Source organism: Sinohyriopsis cumingii, chromosome 10, assembly GCF_028554795.1.
Source record: "Sinohyriopsis cumingii isolate HCF-2022 chromosome 10, ASM2855479v2, whole genome shotgun sequence".
NCBI lineage: Eukaryota > Metazoa > Mollusca > Bivalvia > Unionida > Unionidae > Sinohyriopsis > Sinohyriopsis cumingii.
The window spans coordinates 49,962,586-49,977,335 of NC_142970.1; the positions used below are offsets into that span (position 1 = coordinate 49,962,586).

General features: G+C 37.3%; 2 protein-coding genes across 2 annotated transcripts in view; one reads left to right on the plus strand and one right to left on the minus strand.

Annotated features, from left to right (window-relative positions):
* Positions 1-3,296, plus strand: part of LOC149790122 (cyclic GMP-AMP synthase-like receptor 2) — a 30,389-nt gene extending 27,093 nt beyond the window's left edge. Inside the window, exon 2 of the mRNA XM_089973164.1 lies at positions 3,232-3,296. Within this exon, the coding sequence (XP_089829290.1) occupies positions 3,232-3,296 (65 nt within the window). The remainder of the gene's footprint in view (positions 1-3,231) is intronic.
* A 777-nt stretch (positions 3,297-4,073) lies between these two features.
* On the minus strand, positions 4,074-6,101 carry LOC149790123 (uncharacterized). The gene has a single exon (XM_089973165.1). It carries the CDS (start codon positions 6,099-6,101, stop codon positions 4,074-4,076), a length of 2,028 nt encoding a protein of 675 aa, XP_089829291.1.
* Between the last annotated feature and the right edge of the window lie 8,649 nt (positions 6,102-14,750).

Here is a 14,750-nt window from a genome sequence, read left to right on the forward strand (position 1 = left end):
GTGGAGAAACGTGTGAAAAACTTTGCTATGCCAAGACAAGTTCATGTCTCTATGCAATATGCAGACACTGATAAAAAATGTCACTGAATACACAACTTGTTAAATTTAAGTAATAGAATTGAATTGCATATTGAAGTTGTCTAATACATAAATATATACCTACATTTACCCAAAGCTCATAAAAAGTTAAGAAAAAGTCTCAAAATCATTACTGTGGCTACTTTCCACTATAAGCAGTGTTAAATTACTTACTTTTTAATACAAAGCTGAAATACACTATTGAACAAAAGAGAAACAAAGCAAACACTGCAATCACTCAATTACAGTCAAAGCGGAGGTAATACACCTTGATTTGGCAAACCAAATAGCAAGCTCTAATTTACAGCTAAAGGATTCCTTACTATTACTTGATGGTAAGAGCAGAGCAATGTAGTTTTTATAAATATCTTTTGTTTCAAATATGAAACCATATTTCTGACATGAAGCTTGTTTTCATTTATTCACAACAACGTATATGGTGAACAAAACGCATATCACTCAGTGCACGCAGTAATCAAATGCTGAGATTTGGAATAATGTGTTCTGAGACCACAAGTTGCAACACCCTGAGTATAAAGGTTTTCTATCATGGGACTTGGTACATGAAGAAAAAAGAGATCTGGTTTGGTGGGAGAGAGAAATATGTTCACCATGCAGTTATACATCAAGAATGTTTCAACTGTATGAAGAGAGGTTGGGGAAGAAAAACTGCCTGTGTAAAGAATGCAATACAGATAGGACTTTTGCAGACTTATATTGGGAATGAAGGGTTGAAAACTATTATGTTAAGTGAAAATATCCCTCCCTGCTACCTCAACAAAAGGAATGCAGAAACGTTCCAATACTGTTTGCCCAAAAATGTAATGTACCAATATGAGAAACATGCTGAACATAGAATAGGTGTCAAGGAGTTTAATTCTAGGATAAGAAATAAGACCGGTATAATTGATATTCAATGTGACTCGACATATAATAATGCAATTTACAGGTTGAGGCAATGCAGCATGTGCAGTTTTATGCACAGTCCTTATTTTTACAATGTTCTCTGCTTTGATCTGCTGAGTGTGTCTCTAAAGTTAAATGATCAGTACTGATACATAAGTGATTGTGACATAAGTGGCTTACATATAAAATCTACCCCACCCCACCCCACCCCATTTTGGGGAATTATTGCATGTGTTAAATGGTATTTAACCATACAGCCAATCTATGGGTACCATCATATGAAATTCTGCCATCAGGCCATACTATGCTCTTTTCCCTATGGCCTGAGCTATCTACTTCCTCTCTCCAGTGTATAAAACCATCCCCATCTGTCTTTGGTATACAATTTTTCCCCAAAATCACATGCAAGCCATGATAAAAAGACTCCATTATGATTGTCATATGTAAAAACCACCAAATTGATACCCTGGATGCACGTGGTAACCATGGAAACAACAAGCTCCTATTATGGTATAGGTCGAATACAGGACTCACGGCACTAATTCCACTCCAATGGTAAACATATGGAAACACTATCATATTCAAAATTCAATAACTTAAAATTTATGGGTGCTGATAATGACACCTATAATATTTCGTGCACATCTAACCTTTGTGCAAGCTTATGTGTGGAGAACACCATATGACCCCCTGCAATTTGTTTACATACATGTGCATGAAACACGTGTTATTGATTCTGCACAAAATGAATCAGGTGCTACTTTCAGTAATGAGTACTCCTGAATCAAGCCTGTAAAAATGCTAAAATTGCATCAGTAGATATTTGTCAATATTTTTTTTACATTACATATAGGATAAGCTCTCAAAAGATATTTTTCCTAAAATTTTAATTTTCATTATTAACCAATTATGGACCACCAAACCTGTAAATACTCTATTATTTCTTCACCCATTTCTAGACTGGTTCACAGTTCTTCCGTATAATAAGTACCGTGTGTCCTAAAAGGATCCGGCAGATGGAAGCTCGTTGAGACCAATCTCCATTACTAAAAACATCTGTACCATTATGCAATCAATCATGAATAGCAGACCGAAGCACCGACAAAGAATGTAAACATTTGCTAGCATAAAGCAAAAGGAGATTCTCAACAAAAGATCCCCTAAAGATTAACTTGTGCGCTTGGAACTAATCATCAAACTGTCGTTGTTGTTGTTGTTGTAGGGTTTAACGCCATTTTTCAGCACAAGATAGGCTATACATGGCGGCCAGTATAATTGGTGGAGGAAGAACCCTGGAAAACCCCGGGAAGAACCACCGACCCACGAGAAGCTACTGGCAGGCTTTCTCACGTACCCACATTAGCCGAGCCTGAGACTCGAACTCACGCAGACAGAGGTGAGATGGCAGTGATCCGTAACGGTGAGCGCTTTAGACCACTCGGCCACTCGGGGCCCCCATCAAACTGTCAATGCAAAACGGAAATATGATATGATCAAAACCTAATCGCAGCTTTCCTCAATCCTGAAAAAACTATGATCTAATGTGCACAAATGGACTCTCACGGAATAAGGCAAGAAACTAATTCGGTTTTGCATTAAAGGATGACAATGTATATTTTACTTTGTCCACGCCTACAGCGTTAACTAGAGTAGCTTGTTTTATTACCTTGAATTATAGTTACTGAATGAGTACATCTCGTTGTAGGTCGCTCGTAGCGTGATGCCCATGTTTCTCGACATGCACGGGTACTTTACCCTTGAGTCTTGTTTTTTCATATGGTATACATAGTAAGGTTTTACAACAAGTGGTACATCATAACTTAGATCTTGTCACGGATTGTCGGTTTGGAACCACAGAACTACAGTCAAGCAAAGGGGTAAGTGACAGCTGTTAAAATAATTTTGATTCCCTTGTACATTTATGCTTTTCAGTGTGTTCGTGACATAAATATTTTATTATTATCGTAAATTTGATAAAGCTTCGATAGATAAAATAACCACGTTTAACAGATAATTCAGTGTTAGAATATATTCCTTTTCACGTGTAGGACTCGGAGTAGAAAGTCACACGAAGTGTGCGGGTTTAATGTATTTTTCTTTTGTATAAACCATTAGGGACATTTATATAATGTAATGGACAATAGGTATTTTTTGAGTGGATATCAATTCATTTCATATACATATATTTGAGTATTTTGTGTGATAGTGTATTTCGTATTATACACAACCAGTTTCATCTTTTTGTAGCTGAAACTGGTGGAGGCGGAGGTGTAGGTGATCCAGACTGTAACTTTCAGAAGTTCACGAGCTAGAAAATGGAACTCTACAGCTCAGTGTACCGTGTCCAATTCTGTTTAACATCATGATTTACGACATGTAACAGTAAGTGAACCAGTTCACCTACGACCACATAAGTTAGAAAGCGGGAAACACCTCTTATATGCTCTGATAGTTTAAAATATAAAAGGTGTTTATTTGAAAATACTTCATTTGTGTTTTAAGATCTGAAAAGGATTAATTGTATTACTAGTGTGTCCATTAGTAAATTTCGGCTGGAATTTGATTTATTAAACATTATTTATTACATGAAATGAAACGTTCTCATCAAACTAACATACTTGGAAATGGGGACTTCAATTTATATTGAAATTTCAGGTAAGGATATTGTATCAGTGTGATCCAACAAAAGACTTTTGGCACATCACCACTACACGGGCCACCAAAGGCACTTCCAATACTTCTGCGTTGGGTTTAATTTGCATGTCCACTAAAAGTTTATTCAAAACTTTAATCATTTGATCATGTGCATGTAGTTCTGTGATAATTTGAGATTTTAAATCGCAATAATGTTTCAATACGCAATAGTGTTTTAATATTTTGACCTTGTATCCAAGGAGTTTTTTTAAAATTTTACAAAGCTTGGCGCTTCTCACTTTTTTATATTTTAAGACCAAATAGTCGTAATAATTCTAATAGTGAAATTAGAAAGATACAAAAATCATGTAATGTCATTAGATACATGTATCAGATATCACGAAAATATATCTCTGTTTAATGTTTTTTTTCTCCTGTAAAGTTTCTTTCGTTGGTTATCTCTGGCGTAGCAACCTAAAAGCATCATTAATTAGGAAAGCTATCTGCCACATTGCAGCATTGTGTTCATTATTTAACTTCATGGATATGCAGAGTACTTTGCATGCGTCCATATACATCCCCTCCTGCTTCAAACAGCCTGCCAGCAGGTTTAGAGCGGAGTCTCTGTATTTTATGTCATTGTAAAATGCGACCCACCGCATGTTGTTCAAGGCGGCCATCTTGTGTGAAATTTTGCCCTGCCGGAAGTAACACTGGTACTCAAGGTAGTGCAAGAAAATCTTTGGATCAACAGAAGAGCACTGGGAAGGACGGACGCCACATATGTGTAAACTTCTTGATAGGAGCATCTCAAGAATTAATGCTTTAGGCATGCAATGAATCTCTGATGGAAAAAAAGATACCGGAAAGGCAACATGTTGTCTCACAAACTCGGCTGCTGACAGATTGTCCTCCAATATTTTACAGAGAGCATGTTCTTGCCAACAAGTTTCGACATCAGTGACCAGGTATGTATAATTCTCTTGAATCTGATGAAGGACATTCTCTGCCATGATGAAATTGTCCTGCATCAAATAAAAAGCAGCCAGCTTCAGTCTTCCAGAGGCCACATCAGACGAGCAGCCCAACAGGAGAAGCTCGTGAGCGATATCAAGAATTTCCTGGTCAATTACGTCCTGTGCTAAACACTGGGAGGCCAGATGTGATCCAAGACTAGAGGAACAAAACATCTTAAGTACTGTCCGTATCGTTGTATGGGTGCAACATACTTTCTTCACAAACACAGTTTTGTTAACCAGATCTTGGCAAGCAAATTCCATCCTAGCACGTTGTATTATATTAATTAAAAAAGAAACTGCGAACCACATAGATTCCACGCCTTCAGTCGCCTGATTCACTGAATCGATTAAAGATGTCTGACAAAGACGAGTCAGTCTCTGACCCGTATCATCGCAAGACAGCCTGAGGATATATTTTCCGTCCTGTCTCACGAGATCCTGTAGAACAGCCAGCAACTGAACTTGAATATGGCCATACACTTTACCATGGAACATGTTCTCCCCTGGTATAAAGTAATTTGGGCAGTAACCATTTTTAACCCATTGGCACAGTGTTCTCAAACATAGCTCAACACACAATAACATATTTTCGGTTTGCCACAGGGAAGACGGTGTGCTTTCTAATGCATAGAATACACATGTCTTAGAGTGATAACTGCTCAACGCTTTTTCTCCACAAATTGGTTGCACGAAATCTTTCTTGATCATTTTCAGCAAAACATAGCATTTGTATTGAGTTGAGTTGAATTGCCAGACAAGAATTTTTTCTCCATATGAAATGGATATTCTCCACTCCAGATGATTCTCTGGACTGAGTGGATGACCAACTGGAACCATTAGAGCACCAGTCTGCTTGATAAGAGCTATATTTGCTTGAGATGGGTAGGTTCTGATTCTGTTTTCCCACTGAGAGGCCTGATCAGGCCAAGATCTGATTTTCAATGCGTTCACTAAATCAATTGAATCTTTTCCGAAGTTGAAGAGTTTCCTATCGGCTGGACCATGCCGCTCCATATCAAGCGATGAATGATACTTACGACTGCATAAAACAGAACGACCGAACGAATCCAATGAGTGACCTTCACATTGCGCATTGAACACTGGTAATGATGAATTTAAACCCAATCTTTGGAATTTCACATACCCTGGTGGAGTTCTCGCATCACTTACCATGATGTATGTACGTTTAAAAGTTTCCAGGGACTGGAGACTCTGCAGCACGCCGATGTCGGAAGACCAAGAAAGGGCATCAATGTCTGACTGTAGTCCTTCTGTGGTGGTAGCTTCAGCCTGACTCCCGAAGATATGATAAGGATCTTTACGATCCAAGGTTTCAATCTCATCTATCTGAAACATCATGTTTATCCTCTTCCAACGTATATTCTCGCTCAGTCCCACTTTGTCCTGGACATTGAATAATCTAAGAGATACATCGCTATAATACACGGGAATGATTCTTTCCATTATTCTCTACGTGCATTTGGATACCTGCAAAATAATGATAATAACAACAATCTGAAAAGAATAATTCGTTTCATATATTCAATCCTCTATATTCTTTCATCTTAAAATGTTTCCAGAACGATTTCCATACTTATGGCTATAGATATTGCAACCTCCCATTATTAAACATTCAATCGAAATATCGGAAAATAATTTATCATCGCTCGAAATAACGTACTGTTCTATTTACTCCGACGTGTAGCATGGGATATAGTTACAATGTATCCTTCTGCAACGTATCTAACTATTAATATTTTAAATGTTCTCCTTTTCGCACCAATGTGATCAGACAGCATTTTTTAAATCTCTTTGCACCATACCGGCATGAACAAATAATTTGTCCAACCTAATTCCAACACCTGCATTAGCACTACGTCTCACAATACTTGCAGGGAATGCAAGAAACTATGGGTGTTTCAACAGTAGAACAGAGCCTTTAATTAGTATACAGTACGTCAATGAATGCTATCAATGCCCTTCCCATGCACTTAAACACACTTTATTATTCTGATTGTCCAATTTGGAAAGGCCAATTTCTATTAACTTCTCGGTATGGTGTTCATGCAGTGAACAACTTCACTTGGAACCGCATGGCGGTTTTCAACATCCTATATCCCTCAGGGTTTTTTGGTAGTGTCACATAACTTTTAGCAATACCATGGAGGTATAAACTTGTCCAGTCACACAAGCCAGGCATTTATGTTACTTGGACGACAGCGTATTGTGCAGGCAAAAGTCATGAATACTAAACACTTTTGTCAGTATGACTACGTCTTGCGATTTGCGGTCTCTGTTCATTTTCTTCGATCCAGACTTTATTTTGAAAATAAGATTCAAACGTGTCTTGTCACTTTTTATATTTGGCGAGTAGCTGTGGGGTAATTTCAACCCGGCTCTGTTTTGATCAGCCTTGAACGAATGCGAGATCCATCTGTCCCAAACGTTTCAGAGCTGAAAATATCTTTTCAGGTTACTGACAGAAAATAACGAATTAATGTTCGAGATGATGTAAATATTTCCAATGTGTATCCAGGATCTTCAAGAATTGTTCCCATCACATCTTCCACTGGGGGGCCCCGAGTGGCCGAGTGGTCTAAAGCGTTCTCCGTTACGGATCACTGCCATCTCACCTCTGTCTGCGCCGGTTCGAGTCTCAGATTCAGCCAATGTAGGTATGTGAGAAAGCATGCCAGTAGCTTCTCGTGGGTCGGTGGTTCTTTTTGGGGTTTTCCCGGGTTCTTCCTCCACCATTAATACTGGCCGCCATATATAGCCTATCGTGTGCTGAAAAATGGCGTTAAACCCCACAACAACAACAACAACATCTTCCACTGCTAATAAACCACACAGTAGGGTGTGTGTGTGTGTGGTTCATACATTAGATATTACAGAAGTTTGTCCGCCATTTTATTGCACTATGTCTTTTGTTTACCTGTCATCGTGCGACTTATTTACACATCGCTTGTAGGTCTAATGATAGAGTTCAGCGGACATGAATAAATTGTTAACATAAATAATTGTTTCCACATAGGTTTGATATACCAATCATATTTACAGAATGTTTCTCAATACTTAGCAAATTGCTTGACTATATCGACCCCATCTTACCTTATTCCCTATTGGTTAATATCCAAGCTCAGTGTATTATGTATTCGGTTGTCGGCTTGTAAGTAAGATTGCTGAATTAGTGGTCACGTGATAATTCACGTGATAATGTATATGTAGCTTTCAAGGAGTATGTATCTATAACGAGGACTGGGCAGGGAAGGTATGAGAAGAAACAGATATCAGTTTGATTTGTGGTTTTAAGGAAGATAATAACAGAAAGGGAATTTTTTCATTGAATTTTTAAAGAACAAGATAGATGACAAGTAGAATTTGTGTTGGCGTAAATATATATATCAAGTAACACACGCGTTTGACTTGTATTGGTACGAACATAAATAGCTATTGTTTAGGAGTTGATATTATTATTCCTTACATTGATCGTTCGAGCATACTTTATGCATGCATACGTACATATATACGACCGGTAAGTGTTAGTACATACATGCATACGAATGTACGTGTTAGTTTTTCCTTTATGGAACCAGATATAGGTCTCTCTCTCTCTCTCTCTCTCTCTCTTTATTAATGATGGTACAACCGGCGAATGAACCGAGAGAGTGAGACAGAAAAGCTGCCTCGAGGATAAATATTCCCTTGACCAGTAGCCGTAGTAAGTCAAGCATGATATTGAGTTGATCAACTGTAGATTATTTTACACATTTGACTTACCTTTGTATTTTTACACATATATTTATGCAGAAAGTATCGAGGTATGCATATATACTGTTTCATGCCCACGTTGGTACGGCAGGTTGTTAAGTTTATATATATATATATATATATATATATATATATATATATATATATATATATATATATATATATATATATATATTGGTAAATATTATGGTTGATTTCTTGCACATATATGATAAACTAAGGTTTCTCTCGTACCTATCATTTTGCTCTTTTACATTAATTTATTTAGGACGAGAACAATGTGTAACTATCTAACGATGATAGTACAACGATAAATTCTCAACAGTAGTTTTGGTAAGGTTTGGTTCATTTCATAATCACTGGCCACAGTTGTATGGCAACACGATAACGCGCTAAACGATACCAGCTGGCCTCACCTGTAGAGTGAAATCGCGGTCATTGTAGAGGTGCACAAAATGAGGCCCAATCATATCCTAATTTGTCGGTATCGTAAGTGCATATCTTTAAGTTCATTTTAACAATTGCAAAATCGACATTAGCTACCTTTAATACTATCTTTACACAGTTCGTGAACTAAATGAGAGCTTTACGGACATCTAACAGAAATAAAAGTGTTATCTTATCGCTAATGTGTAATGTTTTACACTTTCGTGTCAAATACGAGTTCATATTGCAACAGTCTTGATACTTTATCTTCTCCAAAGCAGATATGAGTCAGGTTGGTCTTATATTTTTAAAACTCATTTACTAACATGGTAAGTCTTAGTTATCAGCACTGGTACTCTGTGGGTTTGACGATTTTCTGTATAAATTGGAGATAAAAAAATTGTTATTATAGGGGTTGTAAGACTGATGTGGATATATAAATCTGTTTCATTCCAATTGACTCAGGAAGAAAAGGAATTAACAGGTGAGAAATTTTAAACTGAATTCCCTTAAAACATTATATAAATAGGTGTATATATTTCCTGATACAAAAAAATGAAGTCACCCCATTATATTTACAAAACTACAAAATTAGTATTCTCTCCCCTGCTATTTCAGAGCAAGAAATAATTATGCTATGTCGCCTGAAATCCGTGTTTGACATGCAGTCATGTCGTTCAAAAAGTTTCATGATCTTTAAGCTTTGTTGTGAATAGTTTTCGAACTGAGATGGTTGTTGTGCATAACTAATTTGCAAGCTTCTTCAAAGATAACATAATTCTATCCTAAATGAGTATACATAAATAGCTTACTAAGCCCCGGAATGGTAAAATTAATCAATATTTCTTCAAGAATTTGCAAGTTCTCAAACAGATTTGAAGGAGCACCTTTCACGTGTTACCTTTGTAACAGGCTGATCCGTGTTGGGATTAGTTTATGGCGAAGACAATGACAGCAATTTAGTGAATGAGATGTTTATTCATAAGGCGATTGAAATGTGAACACCAGACTCGTACGCATAAAATCCAAGAATAGATTTAACATAATGATGTGCATCGATTTAAGCAACTGATATAAGGAAATGATATCACTAATAGCTGGAACTAATCATCACATTTAAATTAAACGAGTACTCATAAAGAACTTATGGAACTTATGAATAAATATGGTTGATAGATGGATCTATCTTCATGGATGATCATCGTTTAGGATTTAAACACAAAATTTAAGAAGAATCATTAATCACCAAGGGTGATCAAAATATGGAATGTTTGCAAATATAAGAGTATTGTTTCCACAAGTAGATAATATAAATTTATATATTTGATATTTACTCCTATAGTTTTACTGCATATATTATTTGATTTTCAATCCAATTGTGATACTAATAATGTAACAACAAAGAAATATAATTCGTGGCGTCCGGTTGACGACCACCACGTATCTTTATTTCCACCGCTCTCGTCGGATAGTCATGTAGCACTCATGCATGGCCTACTCCATCAAGTTTGCCGATTAATACATCAGGAGATCCTTATTAGGGCTGCGGACCAGTTGGTCCCGAAGATTTTGGTCCATCACCGCGAGAGAACTATCTTTCTCCGAATCAACGTCAACACCTACAATAACCCACCTGTTATACGAAACCCTATTGCGTCCTACCACGTTCCATCCAAGATGTCAGCTCTACATTCAAAATCAGCTCGGCTGACAATTTCTCCTGTATAGTGGACATCTTCCTGAAACTTTGGGTTGTGTTGTGATCATACTGTCTGATTTGACTCTATAAGTACCCTGGTTTTGGTACTATTCGTGGCCAAAGAGCTCAAGGTAATCGGTTTTCTCACTGCAAGTACCTTACTCGTGCATCTTTGGATGAACATGATCTTCCAATCAGTCTGCTCCATAAACGGGCGCCTACATTTTACGACCCTCGAATTGCCTTCCTCCGGAAACAATATGGCTATAAAGTCAATGACCAATGATCAATTTTGAATTGGTGACTTTCGCTTTATTCAAATACACTAGAGGCTGATGTTCAGTTTCAAGGACAAATTCCCTACCGAAAAGGTACTTGTGAAATTTTCCAATTCACTACACCAGTGTCAACCATCCCTTTTTGATCATGGCATAATTTTGTTCCCGAGTCAGTAATTTCATAACTGCATAAGCAATGGCTAACTTAACCCTCTCTTGCTCCTGTAACAAAACTGCTCCTAATCATGCGGCTAACTCATTAATTCTCAATACCATCAATTTATCCAGTTATGGGAACTTTAGGATTGGTGTCTAATCAATTTTCACTTAAGAGTGTTAAAAAATGTTTCTTGACATGAAATCCAAACCACTCTATCGGGTTGTCATTTCATGGTTATGACTGTCAATGGACAATCTATAGCAGTGTAATGTCACGTAAACTCCCAATTAGCCCCAGGAACGATCGAACCTTTGTAATGCTTTCTGATCTAGGAGCATATCTGATCGTGTCGATTTTGTCAGGATAGTGTGGAGTGTTATCTACCTCGACCGGCACACTAGATAGGCATATCATTCCAAGTTATATTTACTATACTACACTTGGTGGTCCAGCTGTGACATTGGCCTTGCGTATTTTGTCGAACAGATTGAGGAATAATCTAATAAGGTCTTTCCAGTTATGCGTGTTTACAATAAAATAGGCAACTAAACTACTTACGTTTTCCATGACATTTATCAATTTGCTCATAAGACGAACGCAGTAGGCACTGGAGTTGACAAAGACAAAATATATGACTTTAAAAAAGTAAAGACCATGAAGGGATATTAACAGCGATGATAGAACTAACCTTTGAACGATATTGTTGAGCCACCAATTCTGAAGAGAAGCCCTCCATATCTTGTATCGGTTCTGCATAAAATGGGATGATTTTATTTAGTTGACGAAATTCTATATAAAGCGTTTTCTTCCGACTTTCTTTCTGGACAATACCAAGGGGGACGAAATACGAGTTCATTCACGCCCCGGTCTGACAGTTTACATAATGCTTCATCGATCGTTTCCCGTGCATTCAAGGGTGTTGGATATCCTTTAATTCAGATCAGCTCTGATGTATTAAAGTTTGTCATGCTTTATCAACCCAATATGGACTCTGGATATTTACACAACATCGCCATGATTTGCTGACGGTGACATCCATGTATCTCTGGGCAGATACTGACTTTGTGTACTCCCTTCCTTCCATACCCTATTGTGCATACAGTTGGAATTTCTGTATTAAGGTATAATTAACGCTCGCCTTGTATGACCACGGTTGAGTTTAAGAATGCATCAAAACTCTTGCTAGCGCAAAATTAATCGCATGATAGTCAAATGTCAAATGAATCATAAATAGAACTTATGTTAGATGTGTAACATCTAATTATCACAACGCAAGCAAGTCCAGTGAAAAACACTGTATGTAAGCACTCAACGACTATTGTTTAGTTTATCTTTTGCGGATGATATTCTGTAACGTGTTATTGTACCAACACAAATTTAATGCATCTATGCAACTTACGCCTATGACCCATGTTCGATCGCTTGGATAAAATGAAAGCGAAAATTCGACATGATTGGAAGTCAAGAGCCTACGACATTTTCAATCACTAACTCGTAAAGGGGAAGGTCCATGCACAAAGTTTCGACGGTTCCGATCAGGAAAGGCGACTCAATTTATATCCTCGTGACGGGAACGAGTTCAATCGTTTGATCCAACAACATACAGGGTTATGTCGAACCAAGTATTCGGTCGTCCGTAACTAGACGCCTCTTTAACACAATGCATGTGCAATGAGTGATGCGCAAGACCGGGAATCCTTGCCCTTGACCGTTAGCAGAACCACTCGCTTCCTTACCTTGGCCTCGGAGAAAGAGTCAAGTGCCAATCATCTGAAAGGGATTATGATCTATAACATGTATTCTATGAGATATGCATTAAATTTGACCAAAGAGTCCATAATTAGCAATATCGATATTCATGTGAATATTATAACTGCCTCGACCAGCATACTAGATGGTCACAGCTTTCCAAGTTAGAATATACTATAGTACACTTGGTGGTTTAGATGTGACCTTGCGGAGTTTGTCGAGAAGACTGACTAATAATATAATAAGATTTCTTCCAGTTATGCATTTAGACAACAAAAATGTGAAAGGTGTCAAGGAAAAACAGAAAATAGACATCCAAAAGTATGCAACAAGACATAAGGCAATTCATTCACTCTCCTACCTCCATTCCTTATGAGGGTGAGCTCGAGGCCGAGTGATTTGTAGTGCTGGTGTATGTGAGCTTTGCGTTCAGTGCCGTTGCTCGCGGCGTGGCTTCGATTCCCTCTTTTAATATTGGACCTTTCCAACATTCAGCAGGGGGAGGGCGAGAAGAGATTACGTCTTTTGCGAAAACAAAGTACAGTAAACCTATCACGGCTAGTGTTCAATTATTTTCTTTACCGTAAGACGTTTCGATATCTGATACAGAGGCTTCCATGTGTACATTTGCTTCCCAAAGTTGTTTGATATTCAGTTCTGAAAAGGACTCAAGTGCAATGCTTAACATATTTCATTACATAAATTCTTTCAATCATTGCATAGCGATCGTCTTAGTTTTGGGGTTTTACATTATGGGAATACCTAAGAAAAAGAAATAGGTGCTTCGAGGTTTATTTTTTGTAACTTCATCGTAATTAGACCGGATTATACTTTATATCCTTGGTAATATCGACATCAATGGCAGGACGATCTTCCAGTATTCATGGAAACGAATAGCATTTGAATGGGAAAGATATAACGTTATCCTTTTTACAACTTTTCAATTTAGCAAAGCAATATGTTGTGACCTGACTTAACACTTATATGCTGTGTCCATGACCTGTCTTTCTTTACCTACAAAATGGTGCTTCATTTCTGGTTAACATTGGATGATTAGTGTGCAAACTCATGTTGGTTTCCATAATCCTGTTCTTGGATGAAATTTAATATTTTTTGATGTTGCGAAAGAGTTAGTCGAGTGGCAGAAGCTTAATGCAAGGGTCGCGGGTTCGATATGCGCCCTCGTCAGCCGGGTCGGCTGAAACGGTTTGTCATAGAGAAACGTTCTTAACTCTCATTGCCAAAATATCGCTAATAATGTGTTAAATATACTTCAAAATGTCGCTTTCAAAATCGAAAGTATGCCTCATTTATATGAAAAGAGAACAGCAGCATAAAAATTATAATTTTCCATATTCGTTACAAATTTATAGGTGTCATTCTGTTCGAGTGTTTGTCTCTACCAATATTCGTTATTTTCTCATTCTTTTACATGGTGCAGGTAACGAGATATTAACTGTAGAAGCAACACAATGGAAACAGAAGATATTAACTGTATAAGCAAAACAATGGAAACATAATATATTAACTGTATAAGCAACACAATGGAAACAGAGAAAGCCCATGTATGGCTGGACTAATAACTAATTTTTCTTCGATTCCTTGTGTTATTTTTACATGCTTTGTGATCAAAATGACTTAGACGTTGTTTTAAGTTCTCACACAAAATAAAACAATGCCTTAAATTGGTTGACGTGAGATTTTGGGTGGGGCGTGTGGGGTCCCACCCAGAAAAAACGAGTTTCCATTTGCTTCATGTGATTCACATTACCATAACATGCATTATATTTTTCAATTTATTCGTTTCAAGCGTGCAGGCTAAAATGTTACAAACAGGGTTTACTCCACTACGCTATTATTTATTAAAATATAGGTGTTATCATAATATACACCACTCGTTTTCAAGAGCAGAATCATTGGTTTACTTTCACAGCCGTCGATTTTCATCTCTTTTTGATCACAGATCTGTGAATGATTGGTTCTATTAAGAATTAAAAGTAAAAAAGGTAAACCATGCAATCAATCAAAAG